Source organism: Tympanuchus pallidicinctus, unplaced genomic scaffold, assembly GCF_026119805.1.
Source record: "Tympanuchus pallidicinctus isolate F22 unplaced genomic scaffold, pur_lepc_1.0 scaffold3, whole genome shotgun sequence".
In the NCBI taxonomy this organism is placed as follows: Eukaryota; Metazoa; Chordata; class Aves; order Galliformes; family Phasianidae; genus Tympanuchus; species Tympanuchus pallidicinctus.
The window spans coordinates 102,425,200-102,439,740 of NW_026294747.1; the positions used below are offsets into that span (position 1 = coordinate 102,425,200).

General features: G+C 40.3%; 1 protein-coding gene across 1 annotated transcript in view; it reads right to left on the reverse strand.

Moving 5' to 3' along the window:
* Positions 1-9,255, reverse strand: part of SUSD5 (sushi domain containing 5) — a 44,696-nt gene extending 35,441 nt beyond the window's left edge. The window contains exon 1 of the mRNA XM_052694305.1: positions 8,378-9,255. Within this exon, the coding sequence (XP_052550265.1) occupies positions 8,378-8,471 (94 nt within the window). The 5' untranslated portion in view covers positions 8,472-9,255. The remainder of the gene's footprint in view (positions 1-8,377) is intronic.
* Between the last annotated feature and the right edge of the window lie 5,286 nt (positions 9,256-14,541).

Below are 14,541 nucleotides of genomic sequence, written 5' to 3' on the forward strand. Positions count from 1 at the left end.
ACAAACATAGCTGAGTACCTGTTCATTCCTAGTCTACACAAAAAGCTTGCCATCCTTCTACAGGTCTCTGCTTAGGATGTGGAAAGAGAAAGCACTGACACTGTCTTACATGCACTTAAGTAGTCAAAGTCAGAACGCCTGCTGTTGGATATAACATTGGATTTATTACTAAGCATATTGTAACTACAGTTATAAAACTACCTGTATACAGCAAGAACAGATCTACATCCCAGTATTGTAACTCACTCTTCCACATCAGAGATTTATATTCAGTCTCTAGAATAAAAATTCTGTGGAAATGTGCGCCTAAATGCTGCTGCAAAGCCACTTTGTTTTCATATCTTTCTGGAAAGACAGAGGGGATTTCTTCCTTAATAGAAGACTTCTTGAATGAGCACGAGGACAGATTCAGCATAACAATTGCTGGAGTTACTTTTATTTTCAGTTCAGTTTATTTTAATTTATTTAACATTGTGAAAGATGTTAAGGGTGAACATTAGAGATTCCTGCAACTGGGAAAAGGGCAGCTGGGGTTTTGGCAATAAAGCTTGAGAAGTTATTGGGTTGTGGAATAAACACATTTGCCAGATGTCACCAGAAAAAGAAATACTGGGGACCGTTCACAATGCTGGCATTTGAATTGCCATAAGTATCTTCTTTCTGAAGGTAAAATCCCTCAGAATATCTTCTAAATTTTCAAGTATAAATTTAGATTGCTTGCAGGCACAGGAAGACATCTTTTGAATGTCTGTAAACATTTATGGCTTATTTAAAAATTAGATTGGTGGCAGTAGTTACAAGAAAGCGTAACTTCCAGCACATACTGACAGCTCATTAGGTAGCTAGCTTCACACTCACACAATATACTGACCAGTATCTGTAATCCTTCAGATTGCTCTAAGCTGATTGTATACAAAGAGACACCTCCACCCACATATCACTTTAACGAATTAATAAATCTGAATCTAATCCTACATATAGCCACTGATACAGGATAAGTCTGTGCCTAACAGCTCTCTGTTCTCTCTAGTGCAGAATTTAAACTAATGAAGGAACAATCGTTACATTGAAATATACAAAATTTCTATCATGTAAATATGTAATTTGTGTTTACACTAACAAGCATAGATGGGTCCTGATAAAGAGCTCTGTTTGCGTGGTCATTCTAGATATGCACAGCAAGGAGTTCACATGATAGACAGAAAGCAACTAAATAAACAGGACAAGCAATAACGATAAGGAAAGGGAATCCATAGTAAGCAGAGTGATTTTCTGAGGCAGCAAGTTGACGTAGGAGTGTATATAATTAATGAATATAATGATGCTAGAATTACGAAATAAACAAGAGAGTTTGACAAAGCAGATTATAGTAACAAAAAGAAAATAGACAGAAAGCTTACCTGTATCCTAGGCTCACTGCAAAACTCCAGAGTAGGGATCTCTAGCAAAGACCCTTTCCTACTGGCAGTCAGCTCTTAAATAGGTCTAGGAGAGGTGCAGCCAGGCTCCACCCCTTCCAATTTTTTCCCAATTGCCTTTACCTGTGCTCCCAAGGCTAACTCATTGCTCGCTTCAATCAGAGGTTCAGGCTGTGATTCAGCAGTTCCCATATAGAGTGCAACCCAGAAGCACTGATCAGTGTCCTAACCACTAGACTAAACAATATAATGAATTATGACTAGAATTAGGGAGTACACACAGACCGGTGAAAAAAGCAAGCCTCTTCACTCCTGAGAACAAAAACCTCAGGATTCTTTGCCAGTGCCCCAAATTTTGTTGTTTCCAAAGCCATGAACAGCCACAGTGAAGAATGCATGGAGTCGGGAGAAGCAATATAAGCAGAATGACTTTAAATTGCCATTCCTTAGTTGTGGAACATCTTTCATTTATAAAGATTTTAAAGCATTTTATTTAGGAGGCTAAACTTGAAAGAAAAATCTTTAAGGACTGAGTTCCGTAAAAAAATAATTAGAAGAAATAAAGTTCATCATTTCGCCTATGTACCAGTAGATGCCCATTATGTTTTTCCAGGTGTTTTACAGTTGTTAATGTAAATTAACTTCTTGCTAGAAAGTATGAAAGTGCTGGACTTCTGGGACATCCAAAATATGTAGGCAAATAGATTTTAGGGTAAGCTAGGAAAGTCTTACTGGTCAGGAAAATTATAGTGAACTGCTTCATAGGAAATTCTGGTCAGCCAGAAGGGGATGAAAATGGCTGTCCATCTTACCAGAATGACCTGTGAATCTTCTCCAGAACTCCGGAAGTTCTATGGCTATCTGCCCAGATTTTAACATGTGCTTTATGTTTTGCTTTGTTGTTGTCTTTTTTTTAATTTATAAGTAGTAGCAAGCTGCACCTGGTACCTTACCAATGAAACATTTGGATCCCCAGTATTCTGCCTAGTGTCACTTTACAAAGGGGCATTTAGAAGGAAAAAAATAAGTAGGAGACATATTAGAACAGCAACAGGGAAAAGCCCATCAAAATCCCTTAAATAAATAAGACTGCAGCAGTGCACCTTACAGTGCTGTGACTGACTGGCTTGAAACATTCTTGTACTGATTATTTTCTCTTTCAGTCACACAAGTGGTCTGATTTTGAAGCTGTGCACCTAAGGGCAAGATATTTGTAAACCTTTTGTTGTTGCTTTTTACAGTGAAAAATGAATTAAAAAAACCCCTGCCTCACATACCTGGTGATACACAGTCAGTTTTACTATATGGGTTGTGAAATATTGAAATGGTATCACCCCTCTGTTCAACACACTATGACAGCGTAGAGTAGTTGAAACCAGTTTTCTCTCTGAGATAATCTCAAGAGATGCATTATCACCCTGTTTTAAATACAAGGCTGCTGTATTTCCATAGTGAACAGCATGCAAGGATCATGTCTTTTTGTATATTTGCATGAATACCTTTGGTTGTGCAACAGCCAGCACATCTGAGCTCACTCCCTATGCTCTTCCTTCATTTCTGTAGCCTGTAGCATTTCTGCTTCCCATAGTGTAATGATGAGACAGGTGGTATGGAAATCTGTTACCAAAACTCTACATACTTTTCTGAAGATTTCAGACAAAGCCAGTCTCTATTTCAAGTTCAAGCTAGGAATCTATGGGAAGTAGCCTTTCTCAGAATACTTAATACATAATTTGAGTTTTACAGTTTCAGATTGAAAAATGTCTGCATCGTAGAGATTTTTCAGGTTTCCCTTTGAAACTAGTGAAAAAGTTCTAACTTCACTGCTAAGACATAAATGATAAGACATAATTCTTCCTGTAGTTAATTAACAGCTGAACTTGCAGTTCTCGATAAAAATTCACGCTTGAAATTTCTTTAATAACTGCAGTATATTATATAGATAGCCTCTGCTATCATCATTACAGAACTGTAATTCTATTTTGATAAATAGATAAATCTTTTTTTTATTACTTATTGTTTGGCTCTAAAATTTTGTCAACAAGCAATAGCTGAGGACAGTGTTTATTAAAGAGTACCCCAGTACAGTATGATTGAGAACATAACCATAGATCTCAAGCCCTCTAGGATTCATTTTTATCACCTTGTTTGAATTTCTACATAACTAGACTGTAGATTTCCCCCTGCAGTTCCAACACTGACTCCAAAAATTCATGGTTGAACTGGAGCATGTCTTTTCAAAAGGCATCCAGTCATGATTCAGTGACTCCAAGTAATGGAGAATTTACAGCACGCTTTATAGTAAACTGTTCCAATGGTTCATTACTCTCACTCCACCTTATTTCCAGTTTCAAATTTTGCTAAACTCAGCTTCTAACAACTGAACCTTATTATGCTTTAGAGACTGAAGAGCTGTCTATAATCAGATACAGAAAAGCACAGAAAGGGACACTTCAGAAGACTCCCAGCTCCATTCCTTCTTACTTGTAGGAATCCCAGTGGAATTAACAGAAGACAGAGTTGGATAATTTATTCTAATACATTAACAAACAGAAGTTCTTTTGAGGTATACAGGCACTGTTCAAAGCCTACTGAAGTTCAAACTCTTCCATGTCCTCCGGAGGACTTGTACCATGCTTGAAGGAACCAAATAGACTTTAAAACAGAAGCGTCTCTCACAAATAATATAAAATGAAGTACTTAAAAAGGCATGTCTATTGTGCTGATAGGATGATGTTTTACTAGCTCAAATGGTAGAACCTCATCACTTTTAACGAAATAAATGTGGTAAAAGATGTATATATTTCACCACTGATTTATTTTTACTTAAATGCTGAAGTCTTCAAATCGAGGTAAAGGAGAGTGGAGGAAGAGAAGTTAAACTCTGTACTTCAAAAGCAATTTCATTTCCATTTCTATGGCTATGTGTAACAATGGCCTTGATTGTAATAGCAAGGGTGGGAGATTCAGTAAAACTGTACAATTACAGAGAGAGATCTGGGTAATTACCAGAATGTTCATGAATGTAGAGTTTATTTCTATGAGAAAATAAAATGAATGATGTCTTATTTAGTTCAAACTGCTTAAAATATTGCATCATCAGAAAAGTAGAAAAATTTGGAGGTCACTTCAGAGTTCCTCCTCAGCTAAGCTCACGTTGAACTTAAATTTTAATGTTAGTAAAGGCTTTAGGGTCAAATATTTGCAATTGTTTATGGATTTGCTTTTGCAACATACAAACATATTAGCTGGTTTGCAAGTAGGACCGGAATTGCTTACACACCTGCTACTCAAACACAGCTGTATAGATTCAGCAGAAGAGAAGAAGCATAATTTCTTTTCTTTTCCTTTGGCTTTCTTTAGAGCCTTTTCATCAAGAAAGACCATAGTAGGATTTTTCCCTCTTAAAATTTTCCAGGAGTTTTACTGCAGATCTAAAACTGCTCCTTATCTCTGCTATCCACGTAATTCTTTTTTGTGTGGGGTTTTTTTTTTCCTTTTTTTTTTTTTTTCAGAATAGGTACTTAATTTGTTTCATTTTTTCTTATTTACTGAAACATACTTGATAGCTAGTTCTGCCCACTGACTTCTGCTTAACAGCAATCCTATAGGGAAGAAAATCTTAATTATTACCAGCATAAGACTTCTTTCCCTATAGGACTGGAGTACTGTATCTAGCCTGCATATGTAGCAAAAGGGCAGCTGTGTGAGCACCAAAGTGATATCAGTCTGCTCCAATACACTGAGAAATATTAGCGTATCAGTAAAATTCTACTTTCAGATTTGTCTGCTTCTAGGGCAGCAGTACGGTCAGATCCTCACTTAATTGTGCCTAGCCTTCTGGATTCATAATCTTTCACCTGCAACCTCTGCAGTCACGGTGTGTGCTCACTACCAAATGACTCGCTGATCTCTGGAGCTTCCTTCCAACCCCTGTGATTGCCTTGGCCAATTGGTTTTGTATGTACCCCAAAACTGAGCCAACAGAACACCACTGCTTTGAAATAATTTCTCAAGTGTTACAAGTAGAGCGTTTCTCAAATCAGGTGTGTATTAGTAAGGTAGATTAACTGCCATAATTCTCTGCCACACACTTTTTCTCAGGGCAAGTTATCTGCAGAAAACTATGGCTCATACCTATTTACATTTTAATAGTAGTGACAAAAGGAGGAGTCAAGAAAAGCAAAGGTGACTCCTGTACGCCACACATGAAGCCAGACTTTTTCTCCTATCCCAGCACAAAGATATTCCAAAAAGTTTCCATTTGCAGTGTGTTATTTAAGAACTGCTACAATCACAAGAACATAATTAAAACCTTTATCTTCGTAAAGGTGAAGTTTAAAGTTGGTTCCAGCTGAGAAAAAAGTTACACCGCAGTGCTGTTTGACTGTGTGGTTCCCATTCACAAACCTGGAACCTACCAGGGCTAGCTGTGGCTGAGCAACTCCTGAAGGCTGAGCTGTGTTTATTGACTGCTTTCCATAACCTATCTCAGCAGTAACTGTGCTGGCAGTAGTAGCGCTATGCTGCTGCACACTTACACCAGAGTAAGTCCGAGCAGAAATAGGCCCTGAGGAGACCCTTATCTGAGGGACCCTGATCTCCACAGCTATGAACAAGCGTATTTCCATTGTAGAAAAAGCAAATTGCAAAGCGAAACAAAGCTATCTTTTGTTTAGGTGTTTATCTTTGTCTTTCTGGAGTCTATCCGCTCTACAGCAATACATGTTGCAGTAAATATTAGTCAGAAGAGATCAATTAAGCTTCAAGGCTTTACACTTTCACCAGACCCCAAGGGTCTCCACTTTTACTGCCTGCTCTTTGTCATTATTTGTGTGTGAGATAATAAAGTGAAAGTCTTCCTTTGGGAAATATATTCCAAGCAGTTTTGGGGAGTTGCCTGTAACAGGGGCCAGTCTGGATTTCATTGGGTTTTTACAAGGTGGAGTCAAAATCCCTTCAGCACTCTGCAAAACGTTTAGTTCCTTTAGTACCCAATACATACACACGTCACCCAGAACCATCCTTCGTCACTAAATGACATTTGCATATAACAGAGAATGGCACAGTTGTATTTTTACCTAAAATTTCCACAACTGAGAAACTGGTTTCCTGTTGGATCGGGCTCAAATGCGCTATGGAAGGGAGCATTACTGCTGTTCGTTACTCTCAGATCTTCTTAAATACGAAAACTTGTGTGTAGCAGTAAATTTTTAAGTTCAAATCAAATGTTTTCTTCTGCATATTTAGCCAGATGGTTTGCAGGACAGTGTTACAATTGTTCGCTGTAGTACTAATAGCAGGAGAACACGCTGAGGAGCACGTTGGTAGAGGACTTACTCGTTTTCAGCAACGACTTTTAGAAGTTAAATAAAAATCAGAACAGCGGTGTTACAATAACGGTTGGCAATTATAAAGTACTTCACATATCCCGCCCTTTAATTCTTAAAATGCTTTACCACATGTAAAGTAGATTTGACAGACTGTTGAAAGTCAATTAAAATCTGTCATGAACTTTGCCTCGAAATGGTCTCCAGCATTTTCCCCTTTCTCTTTGAGAGGATATCTATGTCTTCAATCCTCCAGAAACAAAACAAACTGGGAGGTGTTCCTGAAAAGGGAATTTTTCAGACAAAGCACTCTTAGCAAAGGCAAATTAATTATTCCCGTCCTGATGCCTTTTGCAAGTCATGTGGAGAGCCTTCATCCATAGTGATGCTTTTTTTCCTCATTTGAGAGGGATTTTGCTGTGGAAGGAGGACTTCCTAAAATCAGAACTGCAGTTTTCCTTCTGCAATACAGTGGGGTCATCTTATACATTTCTTTCACTTTACTCTTACTCCCCTTTTCTTTGAATTTACAAGACAAGGTTCTGGTGTATAAATGCATACCAAGTGGTAGCAGTGAGCAGAAGGATTGTCCCCTTTCCTTTGCCATATTTCGTGACCAAATGACAGAAATTTCAGCCGAGGTGGAAAAATGCTCCGAGAACAAGCAGAGGTTTTTATTGCCCTATAATGTTAAGGAACTGTTCTCCAGCACAATACAGCAAACATCAGTGGTAAAGGATTACTGTACTGACAAAATATATATATCCTGAGATCAGGCATAAATCTATTGCAGCTGCAAAATGAAAAAACAAAACAAAACAAAACCATGGCCATTCAGCACTGCTCTCCCAGGAAAAGAAACAGTTGCTTTAAAAATTAATGATGTTATCACCAAGGCAAGTTGGCCATCATCGGGGGGCTTAATTATTCAAATGGGAATGGGCTACTTGCAAAGGATGCTGCCATTCGGGATTACTGTCAGCGAGTGTCTTGCAGAGTAAGCAGCCGGTGGTGATTCAGCCCAGTTTGTGCTCCGATCGAATCCCTCAGTGGTGCAGAGCAGGTGAAGCCCTCGCAGGAGGGTCAGCTGCTGTCCTGAGCGTGCTGTACCGGATCAAAAATGCTGTGAGCAGAAGCCTTCAGCTTCTCGTCTCCCCTTCCTCAGTACCTGCCCGTGTAAGCTGACGTTCGGTGACATCTGAGCTGGGCAGATGTGGAAGTCGTTCAGAGAAATGGTATTTTTAATTATACATAAAATAATTTAAAAAATAATAATAATGGAGAGAGAGCTGCTGCTTCTTATTTGTGTTCTGGCTTTGTTCTGTTATCCTTACTTCCCCTGGAAAAGGTCACTATCCTGTTGTTCTGTTGTAATAAAACAATCTGAGCCTTCTGGGATCTTATTTCCGTTCCTTGCTTCACCCCAGGATATTTGCAAAGTCTCAGAAAGCTCTGAATCACACGTTTCCTAACCCATACTGGGGCATGTATTTAAGTTTCTTATTAAAAAAGAAAGGTTGGTTGTTGTTTTTCTTTTTTTTTTTCTTGTTGTATTTTTCAATAACCCATTTCAACACAGAGCTCTTCTTCCAGCCCCAGCAACCCAGCCCGAACAGAGTGGAGACTCACCATCAGCCCGAACCGAGATGATCTGGAGGATGAAGAAGACGGGTCCCACACCCCGGGCAAAGGTGAGAGATGATCTCCGGGAGCTCAAAGCCATCGCCCTGCCGCGAAGCCCCCCCGATGCAGGAGGTGGTGCGGAGGTTTTCCTCTCCCTCCGTCGGAGCACGGGCTGCGGTGATGGTTTCAAGGAGCCGCTTTCTCTCGGCGGGATCCTGAGTGTTGGGTCTGTGCTGAAGGCGGGAGGGGTGGAAAAAGAAAGGGAGAGGGAGGGAGAGTGGAATCTGTCGCTTGGCGGGTGTGAAGGGGAGGGGAGGTGGGGGGAGATGTCCGGCCAGCTGGGGCTGGGGAGAGGCTTTGCCCAGCCCAATCGGCAGGGCAGCGAGCAGCGAGAGCCGGTGCGAAAAGTCACATTGCCCTGTCAGTAAATAGCGAGCGGTGCGAGAAATGCAGACACCGGGAGGGAGGGAAAGGGGGGATGAGGCAAGAAACGAACAGGAGAAATCACTGGCTGAGGGGAGAAGGGCAGCTGCATAGCTGGCGCTGGGAAGGGATGAGTTTGTGGAAGGAGCTATGCATCCCACGGGGATGGGATGGTGAGCGGGGAGTGCTTTCCCTCTGTGGAGTGAAAGCAGCCAGTGTTGCTTAGGGTCGCAGGTCAGCATCTGCCACAGCAAGAGTGACAGTCTGCAGGTGAGAGCAGAGGAAAGGTGGCAGATGGCACTATACCATGACAGTGGAATTTCGTTGAGGATGGGGACTGCTAGTCCTGCTGCTCCAGATCCCAGCTTCTGGAGGGACAGAAGGAAGTACAGGTCAAAGTTGGACTCTGCTTCAAAACACTGTCGTTCATCCCTTCATCAGTGCCCCTGACACAGAGGAACGGGCTGGTGCTCCTCGGGGCTGGAGGCAGTTGGCGAGGGGAATTTCCAGCTCCCGTCAACACTTGCAGCAGTGACATCTGTCCCTTATTCCCACTCGTCCTAAATTTGTCCAAACAAAACTAAAAAAAATATAACCCACAATAAGAGGAAATATATGAGTGGTGATGCCAGGATTTATTTCACTAAATATATAAACGGAATAGTTTCGTGTTGCTGTTGGAACTCAGCAGAACTGAGAAATGTTGTTTTCATATTCCCATCCTATTTTGCTTTGATTTCAGCTTCTTAAAATTTTTTCCCTTAGAAATTCAAAGCTGGGCAAAAATGTTCAGTTAGCTGGAAACTCCAAGCCACCGACAGCTGGAGCAGGAACCCAACCTCCCTACCACCATGGCCCTGGTGGCAGAAAGGGCAAGGTGCCGGTAGACATCTTCTGATCATGATGAGCCTGCCAAATGCTATTTTCAGTCTGATCGGAATGACTCAACCTTAGGAACCTCCCTGTATGATACTCAAGCAAGCAATAACACCATGGTACTGGAAGCTTTAAAAATGCCTATGTTTGATGAATCTGGGTTGATAAAGTTCTGATTCAGGTGATTTTTAAGAGATCTTAGCCTCTTTCCATAGGAAAATGAACAAATATGCAGATCTTCTTTACTGTGAGAGTGACAGAGCACTGGAACAGGCTGCTCAGAGACTGTGGAGTCTCCTTCTCTGGAGATATTCAGAACCCACGTGGATGCCTACCTGTGTGACCTCCTGTGGGGAACCTGCTTCAGCAGGAAGTTGGGACTCTATGATCTCTTCAGGTCTCTTTCATCCCCTACGATTCTGTGATTCTTTGGTTCTGTGACTATACATACACACGATGCAAATATACACTTTGAAAGGTTTTGGACAGGTAGCTTTGAATTTTCTGTTTATCCAAAGAACACAGATGGCAGCAGGTTTCTTTACCTTGTCTTGTCAACCAAGGACTTGTAAGGAACGCCACCAGAATTAGAAGGGCAGCTTCATGCTCGCTAAATCTTTAACAATCAGTGCACTGTAACTACATAACTACATTTTGTGCCAATGGAAATTGTATGCTATGTACTGCAGAAATTAACATGACAGAAAAGGAAATAGAAAATTGTAGCATTCTTCGAACTTTTCTGTTTCTTTTAGTGGTGACTTTGCTAATGGCATAAGATGCGTTTTTTACTCTGATATTCCAATAGTTTGATATCCATTTTAAAAATCAGTGGGCACAAAAAGAAAGAGGATGTGGGATCTATATACTTTCAGTGAGATAGCAAAGACATTTCATGAAACTGAGCAACCAGTTACATCAAGACACACAGACATGAACCGAGACTTGACATGACCACAGCAGTAGCTCCACGTTTCCTTGACATTTGTCATAAGGCTGACAACTTTATTTGCCCTTTGCTGTCCCCGAGGGATTGGCCAAAGCATTTGTGGGAAAGGGCAGCATCTTGTAGATTTCCATCTAAAATTCCAAAGGTCTGCTTGATTTATTTTGCTGTAATTGGATCATTTTCTCCTGTTGATATATGTAAGGGCATGTTGCCACTCTGGCTCCTGTCTTGGAAAATCAGCTTGTATTCTTGAGCAGAACATGTCACTGATTTCAAAGAATTACAACAGACCACAGGATATGTTCCTTACTGAAGGCATGAACAGCTGGTAGAGTGAACCGGCTTCTTCCTCGCATCCCATCTCAGCTGTAAATTAAGAATGTAAGCTTGAAAGGGTAGGGATGCTTGCCAGTTATTGACTCCTGGAAGTAATTAAGTGCATCACTGCAAACCAGTTGTCCTTCAAATCTAATATTTCAATAGGAAAAAAACTCTTGTTCCTAGTGTATTTTGGAAGATTTATATAAAACTGAAGAGTTCAGGTTTGGTACTGAAATGATATGCACATTGTTTTGCATTGAAATCAACATTAATTGGGTTAAATTTCTGCATTTATACACTGGGCTTCTTTGCACCAAATACTCAAAACGAGGTCTGGATCTTATGATGGATAGATACAGATATAAATATTTGCTCAGAAACTCTAGCATTCACAGTACTACAGTAACACATTGGTCGAACAACTCAGTGTGTAATGCACAATGTTTTGTGTTACATTACAAAAGATTAATTGTATGTGTAACTTTACACAGGTCATAGATCATGCCTGCCTTGGGAGTAGTGAATGTGCCAACAGTGATATTTTATAAAACACTGTTTCACTGTGTACAAGCTTTTACAAAGAGAGTAAGACACGTGAAGGCACGGTGCCATGAAGTATTTATATGTATACATGTGAATGCAGTGCACCCAAAGCACTCGTGTACTGTAAAGCACACAATAATGCTTTGGGCATCTAGTAACTGGAAAGCATCTACATACATTTCCATGTGGAATATGTCATTCAAGTTAAGAGTGAATTCTTTGCAACAAAAAAACACCTAAAAGAAATTTAGGTGATTGAAGACATATTTGAAAGTATTTGAAAATATGTATCTACAATGGAGCCCATATTATTATTGTATTTGACCTTTTCATATCTACTCCTAGGAATATCTATTTTCTACCACGAAAGACTTACATAATATAGAGATTATAGGTGTGAAAGTCACAATTCTGCAAATTCTTACACGTGATCTTAAGTCTTTGCAGGATAAAGGTGCAAGACCCTAAGGCCTTGAGCGAATAGACACCCTTTAGAAAAATCTGCTGTTTCCAGCCAAGCTGGGTAGATGTTGGCAGAATTGTTCAAGAATTGCAGCTGGCAGTGAATCTGGCCTTTGAAGAATGCTGGAAAGTCAAAGGAAAGGTCACTTTTCATATCACAAGAAAGCACAACAGAAAAAAAGTTTCTGTACTGAAAAAGATATCTCTCATCTCTGTTGAAGCAGGAGATTCATGTTAGCTTGTTTCCTTGATTAACCAGTAAATTTCAGATGTTGACAGTCTGCATAATTTAGTCTGAAGAGCTACATTTAAACGGATTATAGATTTAAGCTTTATTTATCATCCTTTTTTTTTTAAAAAAAGAGAACTAATTAATACAAAAGTGAGTGAGGTGGTAATTAAATTGCTCTAAGAATTCTGATTGCTGAAATTTATCATACCATTTGGAACATCAGCAGCACTGTCCCCAGATGAAGTTGCAAGGACGTGCATAGGGAAATTACTGAGGTGTATATTTTGCTTTATGTCCTACACTCAGCTGCACAGCTTGCATGAAATAATGGCACCGATAAATAACTCCACAACCATTTGTGGCATCCATGCCAAGCTAAGAGCTACCGATGCCATACTTTCAGATTCTGGCTAATGTATGTTGATGTAATGAAGGAGTTAATTTCCTACAGGACAGTCATGCTGAAGACTGCACTCTTTACAGTGGAAAGAACCGTGAAAATCAAGAGGATTTGGGTACTGCAGTTCACTAAGATGTCAACCTGTAAGTTACACAGCATCTTCATATTTTCTCTCTTCACGTACAAATGGAGCTCATCAGCTATACACACCATTCTGACACACTCTTAGTAAACCATCACAAATTCCTTTATAGATATCTTTGTAGTATTATGACTTTATCATTGGAGATGTCTGCTTCTTAAAGTTTATGTCTTCATCTGCACTAGAAATAGGACATCCAGAATTTCGGCTCGGCTTACCAAGCACAATGAAAAGGGATCTGAAATACCTCACAGACAATATAGCATTTACGTACAAGTATTGCAATGACTGACTGATGTGTCTTGAAGGACATGGAGTCTGTGCAACTGAAAGGCAGTCTGGAATCATTGGTAGCACTATACATCTTTTATATTCATTGAGAGTACACCTAGTGTATATGAGGATCCAGACTTATTCTACAGCTGCATCCGTGCTTTTAGCCCCCAAAAAACTGGAAAAGAAAAAAAAAAAAAGGGGGAGAGAAAGATTTCTTTGTTTATAAAACCTGAATTATTAAGCAACAGTAATGGAGACAAACATTTTTCAGTGTCTGGCAGTCTGCAACAGTCTACTAGCTGCAGGGAACTTTTTATTTTATTTATACAGAGTGTTTGCACCTAATTAAATGAAAAAGTAGAAACATGCAGAACTACCTGAAAGTAATTCAGGGAGCTGACAAAAAAATAAAAATAAAAAAGAGGAAAAAGATGTATGTCCCACTTTGTGGGTGGTGTGTTGAACACTGGGACCTGTGTGATGGTTCTGCTGACCCTGAGAAAGACTGCAATTCTTACACTTACATCATGTTATGTGGGGTCAGGTGTTGTCATGTGACAGGCCGTGACCCCCATATAAATCACTGCCATGCAAACTGTAAAAATCACACTTCATTTCTTGAAGACTGAGCAGTCCCATGAAAAAAAACACAGATATCTGGCCATAAAACAGTAGCCACAATATTAGTGATACACAAAATGAGCTTCATTTTTTTTCCCGACGAACAGAGGTAAATGTCTGAGTGTTCTTGGTTGGTGCTATTTGGCTGGGAGTGGGAAGCAGGAGGCTGGAATTTTTACTTTCTTCTCTTCATTTTTTTCTAAAACCTTGCAGCAGTTTAATGGGTGAAAGGTATGCAGCAGTGCAAAAGGTACTGAAGTTTAGCCAAGTGGTTTCCCTTGGGTCTCTCTGGGCATCTGTGAAAGTCTGAGTAAAGACAGAATCTAATATTTCGCCTGGATATCCTTCGTCTGTTTGCCAGTGAACCACTCCCATTTCATAGTTTCACCTTTCTCTTCCCACATCCTCCAACATTCACCACGTCCAGATGGGTTTTGAAGATCTCCAAGACTCCTCAATCCCTCTGAGCAACCTGCGCCAGTGCTTGGTCAAGCTACTGAAATCCTCTGCAGATGCCCAGACATCTTCCTCTTTCCTCAGAGCGTATGTGCAAGCCTAGAAGCCCCATGACAAACCCTGAAGTGTTCACATATCTACCTTTCCTCCACTAGTCTAACTGGGAGAAATCTCTTCAGGACCCACTTGTTCGTATTCCCACTTCTTCTAACAATACCCGAATCTGCGAGACATTTTTCAACCTCACCAGCTCTTACCTCAGAGAAACCCACCTCAGCACGAAGGCCTCCCAGCCACGTAAGCTGTACTTTAGTCTCTGTGATAATTATGCAAAAAATTGTGCGCAGCGAGCCCCTGGAATACAGAGGCTGTCCCTGACCAATTTGCAGGACGAGGCCTCTCCAGGCACTTTCCCTTGTATGTGGCACCTGCCAGGACATTGCTTCCTACAGCAGAGCTGTGCTCCAGC